The sequence below is a fragment of the Pteropus vampyrus genome, unplaced genomic scaffold, assembly GCF_000151845.1.
Source record: "Pteropus vampyrus isolate Shadow unplaced genomic scaffold, Pvam_2.0 Scaffold107, whole genome shotgun sequence".
Classification (NCBI taxonomy): domain Eukaryota; kingdom Metazoa; phylum Chordata; class Mammalia; order Chiroptera; family Pteropodidae; genus Pteropus; species Pteropus vampyrus.
The window spans coordinates 1,483,361-1,506,459 of NW_011888888.1; the positions used below are offsets into that span (position 1 = coordinate 1,483,361).

Sequence of the window (23,099 nt, forward strand, 5' to 3'; positions counted from 1 at the left end):
TGTGGAATTAGGAGAGAAATATTATGTTTAATGTTACATGGATAGTGCTTTTCTACAGTGAGCAAAATTTGTGTTTGTTCAGTGACAAATATCGAAAGACAGTATGATTTCCGCTACATCTGTCTTAAAGCAAGCATTGCCATTTTACCTTCAAAAAGTCACATCGTTTGTGTATCCTGCCCCATTCCCTGGTGCATAGGGTATTTGATTTTGGCATATGCTCCTAGTAACTGTCAAGAAAAATTTCCTTAAGAGTTCAAAATCAAAACAAAATGATGATCACCTCTTTAGCTGGAGAAAAGAGGAAGTAGTGGTGTGTCTTACAAAATAAGGCATACCCTGCAACGTTTATTGCTTAATATTTCCTTGTGAAGCTTCTATTTTAGCTTTATCTTTTGACTCCAAGATGAAGTGTGAATAATAGAAGAGTTCAGTGTTCTTCTGTAATAGAGTTAAAGCTTTATTTACCTTCCTTTATTCTCCTTCCCTGGCCTTTTGCTTTTCTGTGTCAAAGCTCAGTGCATGTGCATGTCCTGTTTCTTCTAGAAAGCCTCATAGAACCATGTCTTCTTTTCTTTGGATTCCTGCAGTTAGATGGTACTACCTTTGTTCAGGCTGTCACCACATAACCTTCCAATCGGGGCTGCTTCACTGCAGAAGTTCCCATGCGAATGGTACCACCAGAAGTGTGCTGTGCACAGCAACCCTGCTAGTCCAGGCTTTCATAGCACCTGTTTCATTTATATATATTTTTGCAATTATCTTTATGATTCTTTGATTAATTTCTGCCTTTCTCACCAATCTGTGAGCCTCCCTGAGGTCAGGGACTTTGTCTGGTTTTGCTCACTCTGAATCTATTTCCCACCCATAGCACAGTAGCTGGGACATAGCCTCTAAATTGTCTCCTTGCCTCCAAATTCACACCCGTTCCAAATCTTTCTTCTTACTGTCACCAACATCTTTACAAACTCAGATAAGTCATCTGCAAGTTATGTACTTGCTCTCAATACCTATAGATTAGATTCCAGGCTACAAGCTGCTTTTTAAGCCTTGTCTGCCTTCCTAAGAACATTGCTTTTTATTTAGGCTTATTTTATACTTCTTATCTGATATAGAGCTAGTTATTTCCCTGCCTTTCTTCCTCTTTGAATTGTAAATCACTTGCATCTTTGTAAACTCTCAGTCTTCATAAAATTCAATTAATAGTTGTTTAATTGGTTTAGGTATTATGGAGATACAATCTCCAGAATTACTGTACTTGATAGTTATGTAGTTCTTCCTATACCACAAATGTAAGATGTTTTATAAATATTCTCTTATTTATATCATTGTAGACAGAGAATATATTTTATTCTATTGTTTTATTTATAGCTGTCAATCATATTGCCTGCAGCATGGTAATAGTAATACAATGGGCTTTGCAATCCTATGTTAATGAAATCTGGAATATTTGTTTTATCTGTTAAACTTTGGTATCTACTTAAGCCCTTCTCAACCTATTATTTAATTAAATTAATTGGTGTTTTAAAGTCACACGATACTTTTGTATCTGTCTCTACTGTGTTTTCTTGCATTCTTATTCACTTTCTTTTCTAAGAGTTAAAGTTTATCTGATTCTGTCCATCAGAACTCTGTCATAGTGTCTTTTAGTTGCTTCCCTATGTAAAATGTTTTGCCTGTTTTAAACTATTTAGAATGTTTTCAAGATAATTGAAAACTTCAGCAGACTGATGAATTTTTACAAATTCAGCATAATACCCGTCTTTTGTTGCCTATGTAAGTTGTCCCATATTTGAAGGTGCGGTGCTTTGAGATTGCCTGAACTTAAATTTTCAAAGTTAATGCCATTTTGATTATAAAGATTCCGAGAGCCTTTTAAAAATATTTTAAAAGAAATACATGTACTATACTTTGCAAAACTATAAAAGTAAAAAACTGGAAACATTCTATATGTTTATAAATTGGGGGCTATTTGAATAACTTGTGGTACATCTATGCAAAGGAGTGCTATGCAGTCATGAAATAGAATCAGGACTATATATATTATTTTGGAGTTCTTCAGGATATATTATTATGTCTAGGTACCTAGATTTTGCTTCAAAATGATATGGAGAGTGGAGAGGAAAAGTGGAAGAGTTTAGACAAAACAAAATTGTTTATAACTTGATAGTTGTTGGGGCTGATTGATGAGCACTTGAGGATTCATGATACTATTATGCTACTTTTGTTTATATTTGAAATATTTCTTAAAGAAAAAGCTAAAAATAACAGGTAAAGTCTAATGTTCTGAAGGAAATATTTTTCTGGGATAGTCATTAACATTTGACATCCATGAAATGATTGAACATACATATCTTATCTTATTAAATACAAACAAATCTAGATATATAACCAAACCATTTTCCTCTCCCTGAAGATTAAAACAATAAACTGTGACTACTTACCAAATGTAAAGTGTTGTGATGCCTTAATAATAGGTTCTTTTTAAAAACTTTTTTCTGTCATTGAAAAAAATAAATGTGTTAAAAGAGGCAAAGTCGAAATGATATCACATAGAGACAACCTGATATTTAATTCCTCCTGATAGAAGTGCGTGTTACCACCTATGAAGTATTTTTGTAGCAGGAGGAGGAAAACAAATGCATATGTAATTTATAGCTGTGGCAGAATATTGGAGATTGCAGACTGGAAGCCAGCAGTCCAGAGTCATTATCACATTTAATCTGCATATATTCTTTATGAAGCAGAAAAATTAGTTACTGTTACTCCCATTTTAGAGAGAAGAAAAGAGACTTAATGAATAAATGACATGCCTGTGGCCACTTGACTGATAAATTCAGGAACCCGAGCCTACCATGACTTCTGCATTCATGTTATAGAACGTACTTTCCCTATTTAAAGAACAAGGATCCTTATGATCAAGGAGCAGCTAATCTGATAAGGTAGACATAAGATATAATACACGTTCAACAGAAGATCCAGACCTTAAAATTATGACATTTGGAGTTATCTTCTATGGCAAGAGAAAGGTGCAGGTATACTCTTCTGTCGAGTATAGATTTATATATTTCAGAGATCAAAAGAGCGATTGATAAATTGAGGTTCTCTTGTGCAAAGGAGGGGCAGCCATCCCAGTGCCACCAAAGTGGGTCAATAGAGACATTGTAAGCTGAGATAGGGGTCCTTTTAGAAACTTCGCTGAGTCCACTTAAATGCATGAGCAAATCAATGGCCAATGCTCAGGGCTGGCTTCATATGTGTGTGAACCATGCAGTCACATAAGGACTTGCTCTCAGAAGGGTCCTGCATAGTTGAATGTTCGTGTCACCATCTTGAAATTTTTAATTTTTATTTTTGAGCTGATGCTTTGTTAGTGAAGTCTGATAGGACAATTCATCATGTACATGAGCAACAGAGATAGACCAGATGGCAGCGCACACAAGCATAGGCCTGAGCTGTGGCCATAGCAGGCAGTGTGGGTGTTGAGCAATTAGCTTGATGGCCTGGTATGCTGGTGTGTGTCTCAGGCAGTATGGGGCACCACAGGGTATTTGTTTTTATTTTCAAAAAAAAATTGAATTAACTTTGTGTTATATTTTAAGGTGAAGGTTATATTTATTTACTCAATCAATGAATAGTAATTGAGTGCCTACTACAACACTCAGTAAACAAAATTAGATTTCTGCCCCTATGGAGTTTATATTCTAGTAGTATATATATATGTAATTTCCAATTAATGCAATAGTAGCCTACTTTGTAAAATTAGAAGATGATTTGAGTGTAACAATGGAGAGTATCTTCATAACAAAGCAGAGTTTTGAATAATGTGATTATCGCTAAGTTTCCTGACGTATAGTTTTGTTGGAGACTAGCTTACAGCAGTTAGTTTTGCTTGCTTTTATTATATTCCATTAATTTTGCTTTATAAGTGAAGTCATCCCTAAATAGCTGAATATGGAATAATTTTATTTTAGAATTGTGAAAAATGGAAGACAGCACCACAGACACAGAACAAGAAGAAGAGGAGAAAAATGAAAAGGATCAAGAAGACCCCATTTATGCCATAGCACCCACAATTAACACCCAAGATGAGCGGTTCATTGATTTATCTACATCTCCAGCTTTCATTTGTCTGCATGAGGTACATTTCTTTTTATAAATTACTATACTAAGACCTGAATCATCATCTACTTAAAAATTCAGCTGAAGTTAATATTGTTATCAAAATAATTCATTACGTGTAACCTGCAGACAATATATACAGTTTGAAGCACTTTAAAATAAAATAGTTTCTACCTTCTCTTCTAAGAGCTTATATAACCCTACGCTAACACAGTAGTGTTGGTTCAGATACTTTTATAGCATAATAAATATTTACATATATGCAGTCAGTTAATTACATTCTTTGTGTTGGTTAATGAAATAAAATAAGTTTATTTCATTATCGAATGTACTACATTTACTTCCATAAAATAAAGCTAAAAGATCTTGTCATATAATGATAGAAACAAGATAGGTTTATCTAACTAAATGCAGTTACTTCAGTAGAGCACTGAAACCTACTGTTTGCCATCTGCAGAGAAGTACAAAAGGGAATATGATATATATTCTCATTGTCTGATTTTTTTTAAAGGGTGAACATTTAGGAAGTACCCACATGTGAGGATTTTAAAAGAATATTAACTGACCACATATGCAACCATTACCATGCCATGCTTGAGAGCTGTATTTTAGAATATGGCTTAGAGGGTTAAGAGAACATTTGAATTCTGGACTATTAATTTTATTTAAATATAACTGAATAAAACATCTAAGAAATTTAATAAATGGTCATAATATAAGTAAGTTGAAGAAGTCTTAAAGCTAAAACAAAGTTTATTCAAAACCAAAAAGCAAAAACAAATCCTACACCCAAATATTTTGTTGATGTAAATATTTTAAATAATTGCCACAACTATTGTCATGTGTATACACACACACACACACACACACACACACACACACACACACAATATCAGGAGTACATGATGTCAACTTGTCCCATTACTGATGGTATTAACTTTGATCACTTGGTTAACATAATGACTTCTAAGTTTCTCCTCTGTAAAGTTATTATTATTTTCCTTTTTGAAATTAATAAGCATCTATGGGGAGAAACTCTGAGACTATTTACATGTCCTATTCATCCTAAAATTTTCACCTACTAGTTTTACAACTCTTGATGATTTTTGCCCAAATTAATTATTATTATGATGGCTATCAAATGGTGATTTTCTAATTCCATCATTCTTTCTACATTTATTATTTGGCTTTCTACTATAAGGAAGTACTTTCTCTTCTTGTCTGTCTGTCTCTCTATCTATCTGTCTGTCCATCCATCCATCCACCCATCTATCTGGACTTATGAGTTCTTATTCTATTCGATGGGTTATAATCCATCAATGTCATTACTTATTTTGATGACTCAGTTGTTCCAGATTTGGCCAGGGTAGGCCCCTTCAAAAAGGCTCACTCGTCTTCTTGACATGCCCTTATGATTCTTTGTGCAGTTCTTTATGTCATAAGAATATGTTCCAGGCTCATCTTGCATTTTCTTCGCTCTAACCCTGGAATTAGCTATTTTTTAAAGGATCCCATGTTCGTTTTAGTAGAGAGTGATATTTGAAAACTAAGATCTTAATACTGAGTACGCTCATTGCTACTGGTCTGTCATTGCTTCTAAGTGCTCTCAGCAGACAGAGATAGGAAATAGATGCATGATTATGTTTATCCATACAAATTAATATCTATTTCTGTATCTATCTGTGTGTATTTAAAACTATGAGTTCATACTCCAGTCTTAATATTTTAAGTGATCAAGTTTCACTATTTCTACTAAAACCCATCATATGTCCTCAATGTTGCAATAGGATTTCTACTTTTATACCACTACCCTTAATAATTCTATCAAACAAAAAATGAGACTGAATTAGAATTTATTTCTACCAAATGTTATCCTAACAATAAAAATTATAGTCAAGTTTTTAAAGCCACAGATAAAGAATCATGAAAAGTTTGTTTTATAAAGTCAAGGGAGAACTTAGGACAACATCCCCTGAATATTGATCTTCAGTGTAACGATATATTAAATATGTCAAGAGTCTCTCAATACACATGTATGCGCAAATTATAGTTATTAATCCTTGGATATTACCAGCCCCTAATAAGTAGATACCTTAGATTTTAGTGTCAAAGAACAGTCTTACCTACCCTTTTGAGTAGTGTAAAATTACCAAGTAAAATTACATCGGTAATTACATTAGTAATTTTACTGCATGAGAAATGTTCTTTAAGCCAGCAAAATCTTGCAGAATTAATTATTAGCTTCAAACAACTTTATTTCCATAATAAACACCAATGAGATGGCTCCTATTGGCATCTGTAACTTTATTTTCTAATTCTTTTAACATTCTGCTAAGATTTATGAATCTTACAAAAAATTTTAACCTACTTTGAACAAGTTATCCCCCTTCGGTTGTTTAAACAGAAACTATATCTGCAGAATAGCAACGGTTCAAATGGCAACTGAAAGAAAGCACTCAGAATTCACTTCCAGATGCTTGGCATCACACTGAAAGAACCAGGAGCTGCTTACAGCATTTATTGTTATTAATGCTAGTTGTACAATTGGCTCAGCACTTCTGAATGACAAAACATGGATGTCATACTCTCATCTAATATTACCTGTTGAATTGTTTAGTATGACATTCATGGCACTCTGCAATTTTTACCCAAACTATTTTTTGTAATTTAATAATTCACTTAGACCCTCATCATCTTCTGTTTATGTTGCTCCCTACTGACCCTCCCATATTAGATGCCTAGGAAACTGGCACATTTTCAAAAGCATAACGCAAGGTCATGGATATCCACAAATTCTCCTAGTTGCGTTGTCTCTTGAAAGACTGTACATTCAAAATCAAATAAAAATCAAGTAAAATACTTATATGGGCCACACTTTGCAAATGCTGCCTCTATTCCTAAACTTTAAGAGTCTAGCTCAATTTCAGTGTCCTTTGAGAAACTTTGCCTGGGCAGCCAGCTCACGGTGGTTTCTTCAACCTCTCAATTCTTAGAGCTTTTGTAGGCTGTACCTGTCCCTTGGTACTAAGGTCATTAGCAGATATTTATTGAATATCTTATTATCATAAAATATTTCTCATAGAAAATTTAGAATTCCCCACTGACATTATGATGGCATTAAGCAATAAGACCTAACAGGGCAGGGATGACATTGTATTAATTTACACTTTGGGATGAATGTTCAAAGTGATACTTGGGAACTAAGTCACAGAATTCTCATCAATGGACTACGTGAGTTAATGCTGGACACCTGCTCCCCAACTGGGCCATCACGGCCTAACTATGAGGCCTGGCACTCTTGTTCCATGGAAATTTGATCTCTATTTAATTTTTATTTAAATTTTTTTTTGTTACAGTATAATGTATATACAGTGAAGCTCACAAATATTCAATATACAGCTTAATCAATTTTTACGTACGGCCATATCCAACATGCTTAGAACTGAATTAATCATTTTCTTTATCCCAATTCTCCTATGTTCTCTTTGATAGTTTGAGAGTTAAATATCTCTTGAATTTATCTGTTCACTGTGGGATGAGATGATCTGGAAAAAGTTTTTCAGAAGCTGTAAGATATGAGAGGGGATATTTCATCCATATCCATGGCATTCACTATGAACCTACTTTTTTATCCTGAAGCTTTTGCCCATAGCCACACATACTTGGAATATCTTCACCTAGATGACCCCAAAGTACCTCAAACTAAACATGCTCAGAACTAAATTCATTATTCTCCTCCCAAACCTAATTCTCCTTCTATATTCTGTCATTTGGTTTTCTCTTAAATATTAAATTTGTCTCTTTCATTCCTGCCATATCACCAATTACAATGCCATTTCAGTGATCGAGATAAGGTATGAAAAGAAACTGAACCAAGACTACAATGGTGGAAAAAAAGATAGAATACACACACACAGGAGAGATATTAAGGAAGTATAAATGCTGGACTCAGTGTCTTAATGAATGGGGGTGGCAGTGAGGGAAAGGAAAGAGTCTAAATTGATACTTGGATTTTGAAAAGTGGCTGGATTCTGGTACTATAAGTGACAGAAAATTCAGAAGAAGCAACCAGTCTGAGGAGAATGTCCAATATGTGGATGTCAAGTTTACAAGGAAATTCCTTGTACTAGAGATGTACACATAGCAGGTTCTTGATAGCATTTAGATTGCTTTCTGCAAGGATTACAAATTGTTTCTTACATATATTTAACAGCATAGTCTACCACTCTGTTGTCATGCAAAGGTTGTTGTCATCCTTTACTAATTCCTTACTATTAAAATTATCTTTTACTGGAATGGTCACATGTTCAAAAGGTACTTTCTTATTTTTTATACATTTTGTTCTTTTAAGGTTGGTAAGAGATTAAATACATTTTGGAATTTTAAATAGAAATTTTAGATTAATTACTGAAAATATTGATTTTCTGGTGCTACTAACACTTTCTGTATTTTCTAAGTTGAAACTTCTATAGAGTTACTGATGAGTTTCTTGAGATAATACATAAAAAAATTTAAAATATTTTTCAAAGAATAAAAATGTTTTCTATTTCTCTCATACATGAGTTAGTCAAGTAACTGGTAACAAAATCAAAATATAAGATCCCTACCCCCAAGGAGCTTACAGTCAATGTCGTTTCAAGTATGTAATTTTGACAATGATTTCATGAGGAATAGAGGTTTGCGATATCATTATTTCCATCTTAAAGGTTCTGAAAGATTGCGACTTGCCTTAGGTTGCACAGCTGGGCAAATGCAGAGCCAGGCATGGAGCCCAATGTCCTGTCTGCTATCTTAGCACGTATTTCACCTGACATTCTTCTCTTGACATTCACACATCTAAACACTGCTATTTTAGGATTTTACAAATTGACTTTTTAAGTAAACTGTATATTAAAAGAAAAAAATGCTAAGTATTTAACATACTATTTAAATGTTTCTCCTTAATCTCCCTATCCTTAATTATCACACCTCACTAATAGCTATACTTAGAGGATATACATTTAAAAACTATTAAATCTCTTTTAAAAATCTTTCTACAAGTCTTTGTTGGCATGTTTTTACTTTTCCTTCACACATCCAGGCAGCCTTGCCGAATTTTTTGTTTAGTTGTCAAGAAACTTTAAATAGACTGATAATTTATTAAACAATACAGATAGGTTCCATTTTTTTCATAATTTTTGTTTTGTTTTGGTTTTTTACTCTGACAGTAGATGGAAATTTTAAAAGCCTTCCAATATAGAAGAAAATCTTGGGACATGCCTGGAGTGCACTAAGTAATTTGAGGTATTTACGTGGCTCATATCTATTTACAAAGTTATAGTAGAATTAATAGAACGCAAACCACATTCCGCTTTGCAAAGTCGATTAACATCCCTAAAATCAATCAGTAAAATTGCACACTGCAGAAGAGCTCATGGTGAAAGAAAAGAAGGTCCCAAGTTAGGGTATCCTTATACTTGGCATTTTCAAAATGAAAAAAACATGAAGATTGATTCTGGCCAGGAATGTGGGTGGGATATTGTCAGAAAAACTCTGCCTCTGTCATCCAAACAGGCTGTGATCAGTGGCAAACGGGGTCAGAAGAATGTTGACTATCAGGGACAGAGAAGAATCAGCAGTGCTGCCACTTATCTGTGGATTATCTTCTTTTACTCATTCTGATAACCTATTGAGCACCAACCACATACATGCCAGACTCAGGGCTAGGAACCAGAGGAAAATGCCGCAGCCCTACCCTCAGCAGTTCATTTGTCCCTTTATCTGTGTGGTTAATTCTTCTTCGATTTCTCATTCTCTTTTTCAATTCCTTTACTGACATCAAGAGGACGTAGTGTCTGGGTGCATGTCTAAGTGTTTATTTTTAATTATATATTTAACAAAGTTTTAATTACCTCTTTTTCATTGCTTCTTTAGCTACTGTTGTAGCAAGTTGATTAAATATTAAAAATTATAATCTAAACTCGATGCTGTTTTTTTTAATAGTCACTGTGAACAGATGTTGCTTTTTAAAATAAGAGTTAGGAGAAATACTTAATGGTATTTTCTTTTTCGAGAAAGTACTTTTGAAAGCTCATGGCTCTCAGTAGAGAATGTGCATCTTGTGAAACATAGTACCTTTAGTAATCCAAGAACTATAGTCATGCACCAGTTAACGATGGGGATACATTTTGAGAAATGTGATTTCCTCGTTGTCCAAGCATCATAGTGTGTACTTACACAAACCTTGATGGTATAGCCTACTACTCTAATTGTATGTGCTCTATTTTTATAGGACTGGCAGCTCAGTAAGCTTGTTTACACCATGATCAGCACGAACATGTGAACAATTTTATTATAAGCTGGGACACTTGGCTTTTCTTTTTGTAATGCAACTGCCTGATTTAAATTGTGGAGGCATCCACTTCAAAGAGGCATGCACTTCAGCAAAGGCTACCTCGAATAAACACATTGCCAGCCACACACTAGATAAAGAGGCAGGCCGCCTCCCTCACCTTTGTCACCCCTCACCCCTCTTCCACACCCCCTGCTGAAGGTCCCTTGCTTTAGAGATCTTGGTTGATTTAGATAACCAACCAGTTAGGCTCCTTGTTTTTTCTCTTCCCTTGCTTTAAATTCTTGATCTTATGTTTTAAATTCACCAATAAAAAGTGAGCCTATGAAACTGATGCAGGACAGGGCAAATTCCCCTGTATGCAGGGAAACTCAAGTCCTGCACAAAGAGAAGAGGGTTCCTGGAGAGTGTAAGAAAGAATTGAAACATGCCAAAGTCAGAGTAAAAAGTACAGTTTATTAGAAAAGGGGTAACACTCCATAGACAGAGCATGGTTTCCTCTCAGAGACAGAGAGTAAAAGAGCCTGTGAGAGACTCAGAGGGATAGAAACAATAGAGACGAGTGCAGTGAGAGAGACAGAGCAAAGGCACTGAGGAACTGAGCAAAAGACACTGAGAGAGACTCCGAGTGTTCCGGGAATTCAGTTTATTATCATTCTTTAGCTCCTGTAGGTTACAGTTGAAAGACTTTCTTTACCATTTTCCTTTGATATGATCATACAGCGAGGAAGGAGGAGGGGAAGAGTATGTAGTGTGAAAAGGTAAGAACATGTAGAGTGAAAGGTCTGCTGGAAGTTCCCAGCCCTTAATCCATGGGTTCTCTATGGTTTTAGCCATAGAGAATGAATGGTTTTATTTGTGTAGAGCACCACTTAAAGATTCTGTTTCTCCTTTTTCCTCTTCACAGTGTAGGAAATGGGTTGTTAGCAATCCCAGCAGAAACTGCCTTTGTTCTGCAGGTGTCCTTGTGGCCTGGTGGCAGGGCCGATCAGCATATTGCAGTCTCTGAATGTAGCTTGTATTAACATTTTAGTTCTTTTGCCTCTTCCCTACATTAATATCAGTAAATGAGTCAGCAGCAGTGAACACCAGGAAATTCATCTAAAACAAGGCAATCATAGTTTTCATTAAGTAAGCAAGATCTGGATCTCAGTGGTCAAGTGGTGAGATACAAGCCATACTAGGAAGTTAAAGAAGAGCCAGATAATAAAGTTTTTTCAGCCATGAAGTTATTTTTTAAACTATTTTTTAATACATAAAGTATGCCATAGTACAAAATTTAAAAGGCGCAAAATAGTATACTATAAAAAATAAGGGGGCCTCTCACCCCATCCCACAATCCACACCCTCCTGCACAGAGGCAACCGTTGTTAAGTCTCTTACATAGCCTTACAGAAGTCTATGCACGAATAAGCAAGTGATAATATAATATACATGCTTGCTTTTTTACACATAGATATACAATTTTTATATTATTGTAATGTTTATATGTATTATTTCAATGCATGAATGGAGTATACTTTAACCAATTCTCTGTGATAAGACATTTAGTTCATTTCCAATCTTCTGCCCTTTGGAAATAAGAGAGTAATAACCATATGCATGCTTCATTTCCCACTGGAATAATCATAATAAAAAGACAAATTCCTAATAGTGTGATTGCTATATCAATGGGTTTGCTCATTTAAAAAAAAAATTTAGTTGTGGAAAAATATACATATCATAAAATATACCACCTTAACTATTTTTAAATGTACAGTTCAGTGGTGTTAAGTATTTTACATTGTTGTGCAACCAATATGCAGAATGTTTCATCTTGCACACTGAAACTCTATCCCCATTAAACAATAACTCCCTATTTCCCTCTCCTCCCAGCTTCTGGCAACCACCATTCTACTTTCTGTTTTTATGAATTTAACTACTCTAGATATGTCATATGAGTGGACTCTTGTAGTATTTGTCTTTTTGTGACTGGCTTATTTTACTTAGAAAAACATCTTCAAGTTTCCTACATGTTGTAGCATGTGACCAGATTTTCTTCCTTTTTAAGGCTGAATAATATTCCATTAGATGTATATACCACATTTTGTTTATCCATTCATCTGTCAGTGGACTCTTGGGTTACTTTCACTTCTTGGCTGTTATTAATAATGCTGCTATGAACATGGTGTTCACATATCTCTTTGAGATCCTGCTTTCAATTCTTTTGAATATATACCCAGAAGTGGAATTGCTATTTCAGGAGTTTTATGCATTTTGAAATTTTGTTTTTACTGACGAGGTGCTCTGGATAGAGGTTGTAATAATTTATGTTCCCATCAGATGAATGAATGTCTCTTTACTCATACCAGCACTGTGTACTAACATTTTGATCTTTGTCACCTGATAGGGGAAAAATATATATCATCCTAGTCTTTATATTTATCTTTAAATGAGTAGAGTAGAACTTCTTTTCATGTCTAAGATTGTTTTAAAATAACAGTATAATAATAGATAATATGAGGTATAGGAGGGCCAACAAATCAGAGACGGTGACCATTGAAAAAATAGTTTATTTCTCACAGTTCCTAAGAGAAAGTTCCCAAGTCACAAGGGGCGACGTGGGGGAGCACTGGGTCAGTCAGGAGGCAGAGGGAGAGGAAGGAACTGTGGGCAAGAGCCTTTATTGTGGTTTCCTTGTAAAGGAATGGGGGAAGCAGGGGAAGCAGGCTTAGGATTGGCTATTTTGAATAATTTCAGTGCATAGGAGATGTCTCTGGTGCCTGTCCCTGGGTGATCGGGGCAATTGTGAGAGAGCCTGATGAAGGAGATGTTTGAGAGTGTAGACTCTGGATTGGTTGGTTTGTATTTGAAAAGTGTGCCCCAGAGAGTAGGACTCCTCTCAGTGCCAGGGGAGGGGGACCAATAAGGAAGGGCAGGAAGCCAAGGCAAGGTGACTCAGGCATATTATCAGGTTGTCTAGAACAAGGCGTATCCAGCATAAGCATGTAGGGCAGATTTTAAAGTATCAACTTTACAGAAGCTAGAAGCACGGTTAATACAAAGACCTATTTGTACTTCCTTTTTTTTGTGAATTCTATTCATATCTTTTTTTCCATTTTTCTATTGTGTCGTTTTTTTCTTATAGATTCAGAGAAACTCTTTATATGTTTAGAAAGTAGGCCTTTGTATAATATGCATTGCAAAAATCTTTCTCTCAGTTTGCTGGATTTCATTGGAGTGTGTTTTTTCTCCATGTAGAAATTTATTTTTTTGTGTGCTTTTCTTTTACAGCTTCAAGATTTTGTGTCATACTTAACAAGATTTTTGTTACTCTGAGATGATAAATTTGTTTCCTGTGTTTTCTCCTAGTACATTGGTAGTTTGAGTCATCATATTTTAACCTTTGTTCCATCGGCACGTCTGTCGGTGTAAGGGGAAACAGAAAGGAGATGCCAGCAACAAGTTTAGAACCTACTGCCAAGTCTGTTATCTTCTGAAGCAAAAGTTCTTTATGCATTCTCAGCGCATACATGCCTGGCTGGAGGCCAACAGGAGTACTTGGGTGGCGTCAGAGATATGAAATAAGGGGGTATAAAAATTACTGGACAACAAGTAATTACTAGATCTCGGATTAAGAAGCTAGGAATTTTGCTGTCTGTAAAGACTATGTCTAAGAGTGGACAGGTCCAAAGTATCTTAAATCTTAATAATTTGGAAAGAAAATTTCTGGTTGGGAGTGAGGAAGTGGTTCAGTAAAAATAGTTGTTCTTACTCGGCACGCACTAGCCATTCAGCCTTCAGCAAGTATCTAAGTTCTCTGAGCCTAACTTTACACTAATAGTACATTTCTCAGCTTATGATCCTTCAGGGGTACCTCACTGGCTTCCATGGTGGTTTTCACCCTCTTTTTAAACTACTTTTACCCCCTTTTTTTTTTCCAGTGGAAATCTTACACAGAAGCATGTTATGTAAAACAGATTTGGTTGTGATGGACCCTGAGGTGAAGGATGCAGAGGTGAAGATCCCCTGTTCTCTCCCTTCACATCTACTGTCACCACTAGCACCACTGCCCTAAGCCCCTTGAGGCACCTCTGCGGAAACTCCATGCTCCATACAGATAGTTTTTAGACTGAATAAAACTGATCCCTCTCTCTCCGGCCTTTAAACACATATCAGCACAGCCAAAAGGAAACACATATCTGTCTTCAGAAAGCCTTGGAAAGCAATTTGACTATACTGAAGTTTCCTTTAGAATAGAAGCCCTCACATCACGCAGAAAAACTTCCTAAAATTCCTCGTCACAGCAGATGCTTCTCTCCTACACACCTCTCCCACAATCCCTTTTAAAAACTCCCCCAGAAACTTGTTTTCACGCCCCTAGGCTGTTTTTTTTTCCCCCTCTGTATTTCCATCCATCTTCTCCTTTATATCTTTGACCATTTTATTATTTTGTAAAACAGTCTTCAGAGTTCTTTCCAGTTTTCCTTCACACTCAGCATCTTATCATCACCTCTCAGACCCAGGCGCAGAACTGAACAATCAACAGGTGGCAGAGGAGGTTACAGATAATTAGATTTGAATTCTCCTTGCCCTGTCATAAGTATTAAATGTCACCTCTTTGAACTTACAGTCAAATCCCTCTAGTTTAGTCTGGGCCACCATACCTTTCTTCCTTCTGTTGCTGTCGCCTCCTACATACTCCATGCTCTGGCTAAACTAGATGTATTGCTGTTTTCCTAACTAGCTCCTGATTTTCCAACCTGCTGATGCCTTTGCTCCTCCTATACCCAGCCCAGGAATACTCTCCTCCACACTTCTGTGCTTCAGATTTCTACTTGTCTTTCAAGGACAGCTCAGATCCCACCGTCTTCTTGAAGCATTCCACTTCCTGACAGTGTGATCACTTCTGTTTCTGTAATGTCCCTAAATTGTGCTTTACTTAGGCTTACTTACTTACACTTATTTTTTTTTCCATTTTTTAAAAGCTACTCGATAGTATGGTGTTTCTCTCAATATTCCTTGTGAACTCTTAGCTTACTGAGGTGTGTGTAGCCATGCTATTTTCAAAAGAATGATGTACAAAGTAATTAGTAAAGCCCTCCATTAAAATAATCACACTACTGAATCGCTATTTTACAAGGCAAACTTAAAAAGGTGGAATTTCTTCCAAATTTCTGCATGTATTTTCCACATCAAGTCCACCTAAATTTTCAGATATTCAAATGTTTAATATTAGAAATATTATACCATTGGAACCATCATGCATCTATATCAGTTTTATTATTTCTGGCTGAGCTCCCAAAGGGATATGCAATGGGAAAGCAAATATTTTTTTAAAACAAAATCAAACCTTTTCCTTAAGTGAAATTGAAAGTAGAGCCCCAAGGTATAAAATAAAAGTAGAAACTGCTCAAGGTGAACAGTGTTTCATGCATCATGCATTCTCCTGGCTTTCTCCATATTCGTGAAATATGTCTTCAGAACTTTAGGGCTGCTGGGGACACCTACTCCAGCAGTGTAGCATGATAAATACCAACACTGTATTCATCATAAAAGTATCAGTCTTCCTGTCCAACTTCCATAACTATCCATGATATCAGAGCATCTCTAGATTTCTAATCATTGGCTCAATCAGATAAAGACAAAAATTTTACTTGATTATGATAGAAGTAAAAAAGTCACCTTCACTGACCTCATTCATTTGTAAATTGTAGTCACATTTTAAAAGAATTGTTTTATGTAACAAATGAAAATAAGAATTTGGTGTTTACATGAGAAGTCTTTCAGCTTCCAAAGAACTTGCAAAGTGTTTTGAACTTAAGGAGAGTGTTTTCATCAGTGAATTCTGCCATGTAACCATGGAAGTAAAATAGTGTTTGGAGAGCATAGAAACTTGTTTGCCTTTTCTGTCAGAGTTGTTATAAATTCTGACTTAGCTACAGGAAAATAATTTTTAACCAATAGGTTAAGTAGGGACATTAACAAACTTGGAAAATATATTAATTTTTGAAATATGTCCTGTCAACAGAATATTATGTAATTGTTTTGATAAAATACGAAAAGATGTTTCACCCTAAGCTAAGATTAAATTAGAATCATTTTCCACTTTATAGATTTACACAGAAAGTCAGAGCACTGGTGATAATAAGGTTTGTTATGTGTGTAATTCACTATGCAATTACTATGGGTAATATATCATAGAAAATTAGCCCACTTTATGAGAAATACGCCAAGAAAGCGAGGAAAGCTGAAAACGAATAATGGTTCACACACGATAAATAGTTTGTAGATAACAGAGGTTTGTTTGGGTTTTTTTCAGGGAAGACTTTAGTGAGCAGAAAGCATTATCTCCCTACTGCAGTATTAATCACAGCAGCAATAACATTGCAAATGCTGTTAGGAAAGTGTCTAGCACATGGTCGGCACTCAGCAATTGACACCTGCTCATTATTAGTAATATTTAGATGTGAAAGTCTCTAAACAAAAATTAAAACAGTTCATGTGGATTAACTGAAAAAAAATGTAGATTAACTGAAAAAAAATGATACTAGCATTACTGAATGGGAAATAAATGTAAGCAACTAGTTTCATGGACCCTTGTTTTTATAAATTTTCACAACGTAAGCACAAATTATATTCTTCTCATAGAAGATGAAAAAATTTCCAGAGATAGAAGCTCAACAAGTTTTCACATTCTATGTGATCCTAAATATTCTAAAAACTTGTATGAATCCTTTGTAATAGAGAAGCAGTTCATCTTAAACAGTATCATTTTTACTACTCAGAGAAAAGTTTGAATGCTAGAGGTTAAAATCAGATTTTGAGAATTTAGAAAGTTATTTGGAAAATATCTTATTCAAGATACTTTGATAAGCATATAGCACCATGCTGTGCACATAGTAGGTAAGTGATAAATATTTACCAGATTAAAACAATAAGTATAAATGTGATAGTTATTTTAAGGGGCTCAAACAGAAAAAGCTGTTTATTTTTAAACGTGATTTTTTTTTTTTGCTTTCAGAAGAAGAGCATATATTCTCAGAGATATAGTGCAGATGCCTTTTGAAAATGGCTAGTAAAACAGTATAGATCTTTCTGACAGACCTGTGATGTCTAGAAACATCTGATCACAAGTTTAAGCAAGCTCATAGTCTTAATTTTGATTTACCCCTGGGATTTTAGGTAAGAAAAGATGCAGAGGCAGAATTGAATATGGGCATAGGGTCAGCAGGCTGCTGACCTGACAGAGAAGTTGTCCAGGAGTAAAAAGAGCAAATTAGAAGGAGCCATGCCATGGGGTTGTGAAGAAAAAGAGTAGTAAAGAAGGAACCGTTCACTTACGGTCAAGATGGTGTAGTAGATAGCAACTGTGCTCACCATCTCTCACCAGCACATCACTATTACAACTACACTGCAGAACACCCATCATTGGCAGTTGCCTGAGGTCTTGCTGAACAGAAGTCCTACAACTGAGGACATATGGAAGAGGCTACCTCAAGACTGGAAGGAAGTGTAGAGATGAGAAACAGGCTGGTCCCACACCCACGGGTGGCAGTTGAGATTTGGGAGGGATGTCTCAGTTGAAGAGGTACTCCTGGGTGTGTGAGGTGTTTCATCCTCGCACTGGGCTCTCCAGCCCAGGGTTCCAGTGCCAGAAAGAGAAGTCCACACAACTTCTGGCTGTGAAAACCAGCAGAGATTGTGACTGAGTGAGACAAAGGCTGAGGGAGTCACAGACATTGCTCTCAAGGGACCCATGCACAGTTACTCACTGGAGGACTCACTCACTCCAGCTGGGGCAACTGCTCAAAAGAAAGTGCCAGGGGCATATGGGAAGGAACTGAATTGTCTTGCTTTATGGCAAGGGCTGGAGAGGCAGCTTTCTCTCAGACACAAGGGCTGGCAGAATCCATTGTTCATTTGTTGAGCTCACCCCCCGCATGGAGTGCAGACATAGGCAGCTGCCAAATCTGAGTCTCTGTCAAACTCACTAATACCATTTGCCCAGCCCTGGTGATTCCCTGATACCTGACCCTAACCAACTTGCAGGCCCACCCAAGCCGCTTCCAGTGGATTTTCCACACAAATGGACTGTCTTGGCTCATGCTGCCAACTTTTCTAAAATCTCTCAAAGGTTCACAAAACTCAAACAAGCAACATCTGACCTTGGTGTGCCCCATACCTCTTGCTGAGCAGCCCCAAGTTTGGCACTAGCGGCAACTAGCCTCAGTTTGCAGCTTGGATCTTGAGGTACCTCTAAGTCAAGCATGAGGTGGTGGCCATCTGAAGATTGCTTGGTTACTCTTACCAGGTGGCCCCAAGCAGGGCATAGTCTGTGGCTGAACTTGTACTGCAGCAGGGTTCCTCCTAAGAGACCCTGGGGCCAGCACACCCAGTGGCCAGCTTTGACTAGAGCTGGATCACCAACAGGGCCTGCATCTGAGGACAGCACACCCAAAGGGAACACTGGGTATGCACCAGGGATAAACTAAAGCAAATCCTGCTTCACAGTGTCAGCCTCTCACCAGTCAGTCCTCACAAACGATCAGCTTAAGAGTCAGTCCCTCCCATTGACATGTAAACAGTAACCAAGGCTCAACTACAACAGGAGGGCACACACCCCCCACACAAGGGGCATACCTGGAGCTCCTCACTTAGATGATAAGGGAAAACTGTGCCGCTGGGCCCCACAGGACACCTACTATATAAGGCTACTCTACTAAGACTGGGAGACTTAAGAGCCCTACCTAATACATAGAAACAAACACAAGGATACAGCCAAAATGAGGAGACAAAGAAATATGTCCCCAATGAAAGAACAGAACAAAATTCCAGAAAAAGAACTCAATGAAATGGAGACAAACATCTACCAGATGTAGAGTTCAAAACAGTGGTTATAGGATGATCAGTGAACTCAGGGGAAAAGGAGATGAACTTAGTGAGAACTTTAACAAAGAGATAGAAACCATAAAAAGGAATCAGTCAGAAATGATGAATACAATAACTGAAATGAAGAATACATTACAGGAAGTTAACAGTAGATTACATGAATCAGAGGATCGAATCAACAATTTAGAAGATAAGGTAGCAGAAAGCCCCATCAGAATAGCAACAAGAAAAAAGAATCCAAAAAAAATGAAGATAGTTTAAGGGGCTTCTGGGACAATATCAAGCATACCAACATTTATGTCATAGGAGAACCAGTAGAAGAGAAAGAAGAAGGAATTGAGAACCTGTTTGAAGAAATAATGACGGATTACTTCCCTAACCTGATGAAGGAAATAGACATACAAGTCCAGGAAGTGCAGAGAGTCCCAAGCAAGATTAAGCCAAAGAGGCCCACACCAGGACACATCATCACTGAAATGCTAAAGTTTAAAGACAAAGTGAGAATCTTAAAAGCAGCAAGAGAAAAGAAGCAATTAGTTACCTACAAGAAGCTCCCATAAGACTGTCAGATAATTTCTAAACAGAAACTTTGTAGGCCAGAAGGGATTGGCATGAAATAATCAATTAAAAGCAAGGACATATAACCAAGATTACTCTACTCAGCAAAGCTATCTTTTAGAATCAAAAGACAGATAAAGAGCTTCCCAGACAAGAAAAAGCTAAAGGAGTTTACCAACACAAAGCCAGTATCACAGGAAATGTTACAGGAACATCAAGGAGGAGGAAGAGGAGGGAGAGGAGAAAAAGATAAAAAATATGAATAATAAAATGGCAGTAACTACATATATATCAACCGTTACTTCAAATGAAAAATGTTTAAATGCTCCAATCCAAAGTTAGGGCGGCTGAATGGTTAAAGAAAACAAGACCCTTACATATGCAGCCTACAAGAGACTCCCTTCAGATCAAAAGATATACACAGACTGAAAGTAAAGGGATAGAAAAAGATATTTCATGAAAATGGAACTGAGAAAAAAGCTGGGGTAGCAATCTTTATACCAGACAAAATAGACATTAAAAGAAATACTATGACAAGAGAACCAGGAATCCCACTTTTGGATATTTATTCAAAGAAAGCCAAAACACTACTTTGAAGGGCCATATTAATCCATGGGTTCATTGCAGCATTATTTATAATAGCCAAGATATGGAAGCATCCTGGGTGCCCATCAGTGGATGAATGGATAAAGAAGAGGTAGTACATTTATATAATGGAATATTAGCCATAAAAAGAATGTAAAAAAAGAGAATGAAATCTTACCATCTGCAACAACCTGGATGGACCTTGAGGGTATTATGCTGAGCAGAGTAAGTCTGGCAGAGAAAGAAACATGCCATATGATTTCACTTACATGTAGAATCTAAAGAACGAAATAAGCAAACAAAACAAACAAACTCATAGATATAGAGAACATTTTGAGGATTGCTAGATGAGAGGGGGCTGAGGGACTGAAAAGAGGACGGGATTAAGAGGCACAAATTGGTAGTTACAAAATAGGCATGGGATATAAAGTACGGCATAGGCAATATTGTAATAACTATGTACAGTGTCAGATGGGTACTAGATTTATCAGGGTGATCACTTCGTAAGTTAAATAAATGTCTTACCACTGTGTTGTACACCCTACACTAATATAATATTGTATGTCAACTATAATTGAAAAAATTTTATTTAAAAAAAAAGGTACATTCAAGGAATAACAGTAGCATTAATAGTGTAGAACTTGTTATAGGGGGTTTAAAGAAACTAAAGTTCTATTTTATTTTAATCTATTTTATGTAATATTGCTTAAAATATGCTAACTATTGACCATAGTAGTTTTTGTTGTATTGACTTTTGACTACATGTAAGAGCTGCATATCTATTTCATTTCAATGGGAAGGTGTCTTGTGTATTTTAGTGTATAAGTTACAAATTGAATTTTTAGCATGCATGTGTATCATAAAAATACAAGTGTGTTTGTGTTTGCGTGTACCAAGAGGGGAACCTACCCATGCGAAGAGTACTGCATTCATTTCCTTCTGAGCTGCACTCAACATGAAGCGATCATTGCCAGTCCAATTCATTTATAGCCATTCCAGTGTTAATGTTTTGGAAGCTATTAGAAATGTGAGATTTAGGTTACATCTAACTTGGATAACTTTGGGGAAACATTTATGAATGGAACAAGGTTTAAGATCATTAGTGTTTCTAAAATAAAGAGAAAAGGAGTAAAACTAGTCTCTGCTTAAGTAAAGGGTTATAGTCATAGCAAACTCATACCCTAAATGACCGTACATGATTTCTCAAACTCGAGCATTACGCTATTAACAAAGAACATTTTTGTCTGTGGCCTAGTTCCTATTTCTTTTGCTATATACATGTATACACACACACACACACACACACACACACACCACACACACACACACACACTGTATCCTGCATGACAGCATTTCATCCTCACCAGGTGGTGTCTCCCAGAAGATGCAATAAGTCATTGCCTCCTCCTTTCATTGTGAAGTGACTGCCTAAGCCTAAAGCAATGATTTGTAGAATACTATTGTGTAATGTCATAATGGCTCTAAGACATCTAGTAACTCAACAAAATAGTTGCTGGCAGAAAAAGAAAAAGCACATCCAAATCTAAAATAATCTAGAGAAAGTATCTGTTCCAGTGGGAATAAATCTCTACCCTCTCCATAAAGAAGCAGCCCTGAGACCTCTCAAATGACAGTTACAGGGTGTGTGAGTGGGTGGATGGGATGCAACTGTGATGGTTCTTACATATATCCTTCTGTGTAAGTCTGCTCCGTGTACATTATTTACTAGGTTATCTCACCTAGTCCCATGAATTCATTACCATCTATATTCTAGCAACTTTAAAATGTATTTCTGAACCTTAAATATCTTCCCTGAACATCACACTAATATCCAAATGCCCTCTACATGAATATCTTAGAGATATTTGAACTTAGAATATTCAACTGCAGATCCCCGCCCCCAAAACAGGCTCCCGCTTTAGACTTCCCCATCTCAGTTAACAGTAACTCCATCCTTCTAAGTTCCTCAAGCTGAAATCCTATAGTATTTGATGATACCTCTAATCTTTCACTTCTGTCCACCCCTGATCTTTGATCAGCAAATTTTCTCAGCTTTACTTAAAGTTCGACTTCATTAGAACCACTGTAGTGCGTGCTTCCATCATCTCTCTCCAAGATTATTGCAAACTGGATGAGATCATGTACCTCCTCTGATCAAAACCTTTATGTTTCTTACCTACTCAGAGTAAAAGGCAAATCCTTATCATGACTTACAAGGTCCAGATAATCTGGCAGCCTCCAACCCCTCCCCTTGATTAACCCCAACTCCCCAACCTCTCTCTGATCTCACGTCCTAAACCCCCTCCACCCCATACTGTCTGCTTTCCTACACCGGCCTCTTTGCTGAACCTACATCATGCCAAGCACATTTGCACCTTATGCTCTCTTTGCTTGGAACATACTTCTCCACATATCTGCCTGGCATGCTCTCTCATATCTCAAGTCTTTGTTCAAATGTCACCTCCTCAGAGAGGCATCCCCAGACCACCTATAAAAAAACAGCACCCCTCCTCCGATACTCCTTATCTCCCTTACCCTGTTTAATTTTTTATGGCATTTATCATATACTGTTTGTTTATTCATCTCCTCTGATAAAATATAGATTCCACAAGTACATGGTTTTTGTATGATT

General features: G+C 36.6%; 1 protein-coding gene across 5 annotated transcripts in view; it reads left to right on the forward strand.

Annotated features, from left to right (window-relative positions):
• The window catches only part of CCDC146 (coiled-coil domain containing 146), a 147,487-nt gene that overhangs the window by 19,907 nt on the left and 104,481 nt on the right, over nucleotides 1-23,099 (forward strand). For all 5 annotated transcript variants that reach the window (XM_023533639.1, XM_023533641.1, XM_023533642.1 and 2 more), the window contains exon 2: nucleotides 3,975-4,141. In XM_023533639.1, the coding sequence (XP_023389407.1) occupies nucleotides 3,986-4,141 (156 nt within the window). In that variant the 5' untranslated portion in view covers nucleotides 3,975-3,985. The remainder of the gene's footprint in view (nucleotides 1-3,974; nucleotides 4,142-23,099) is intronic.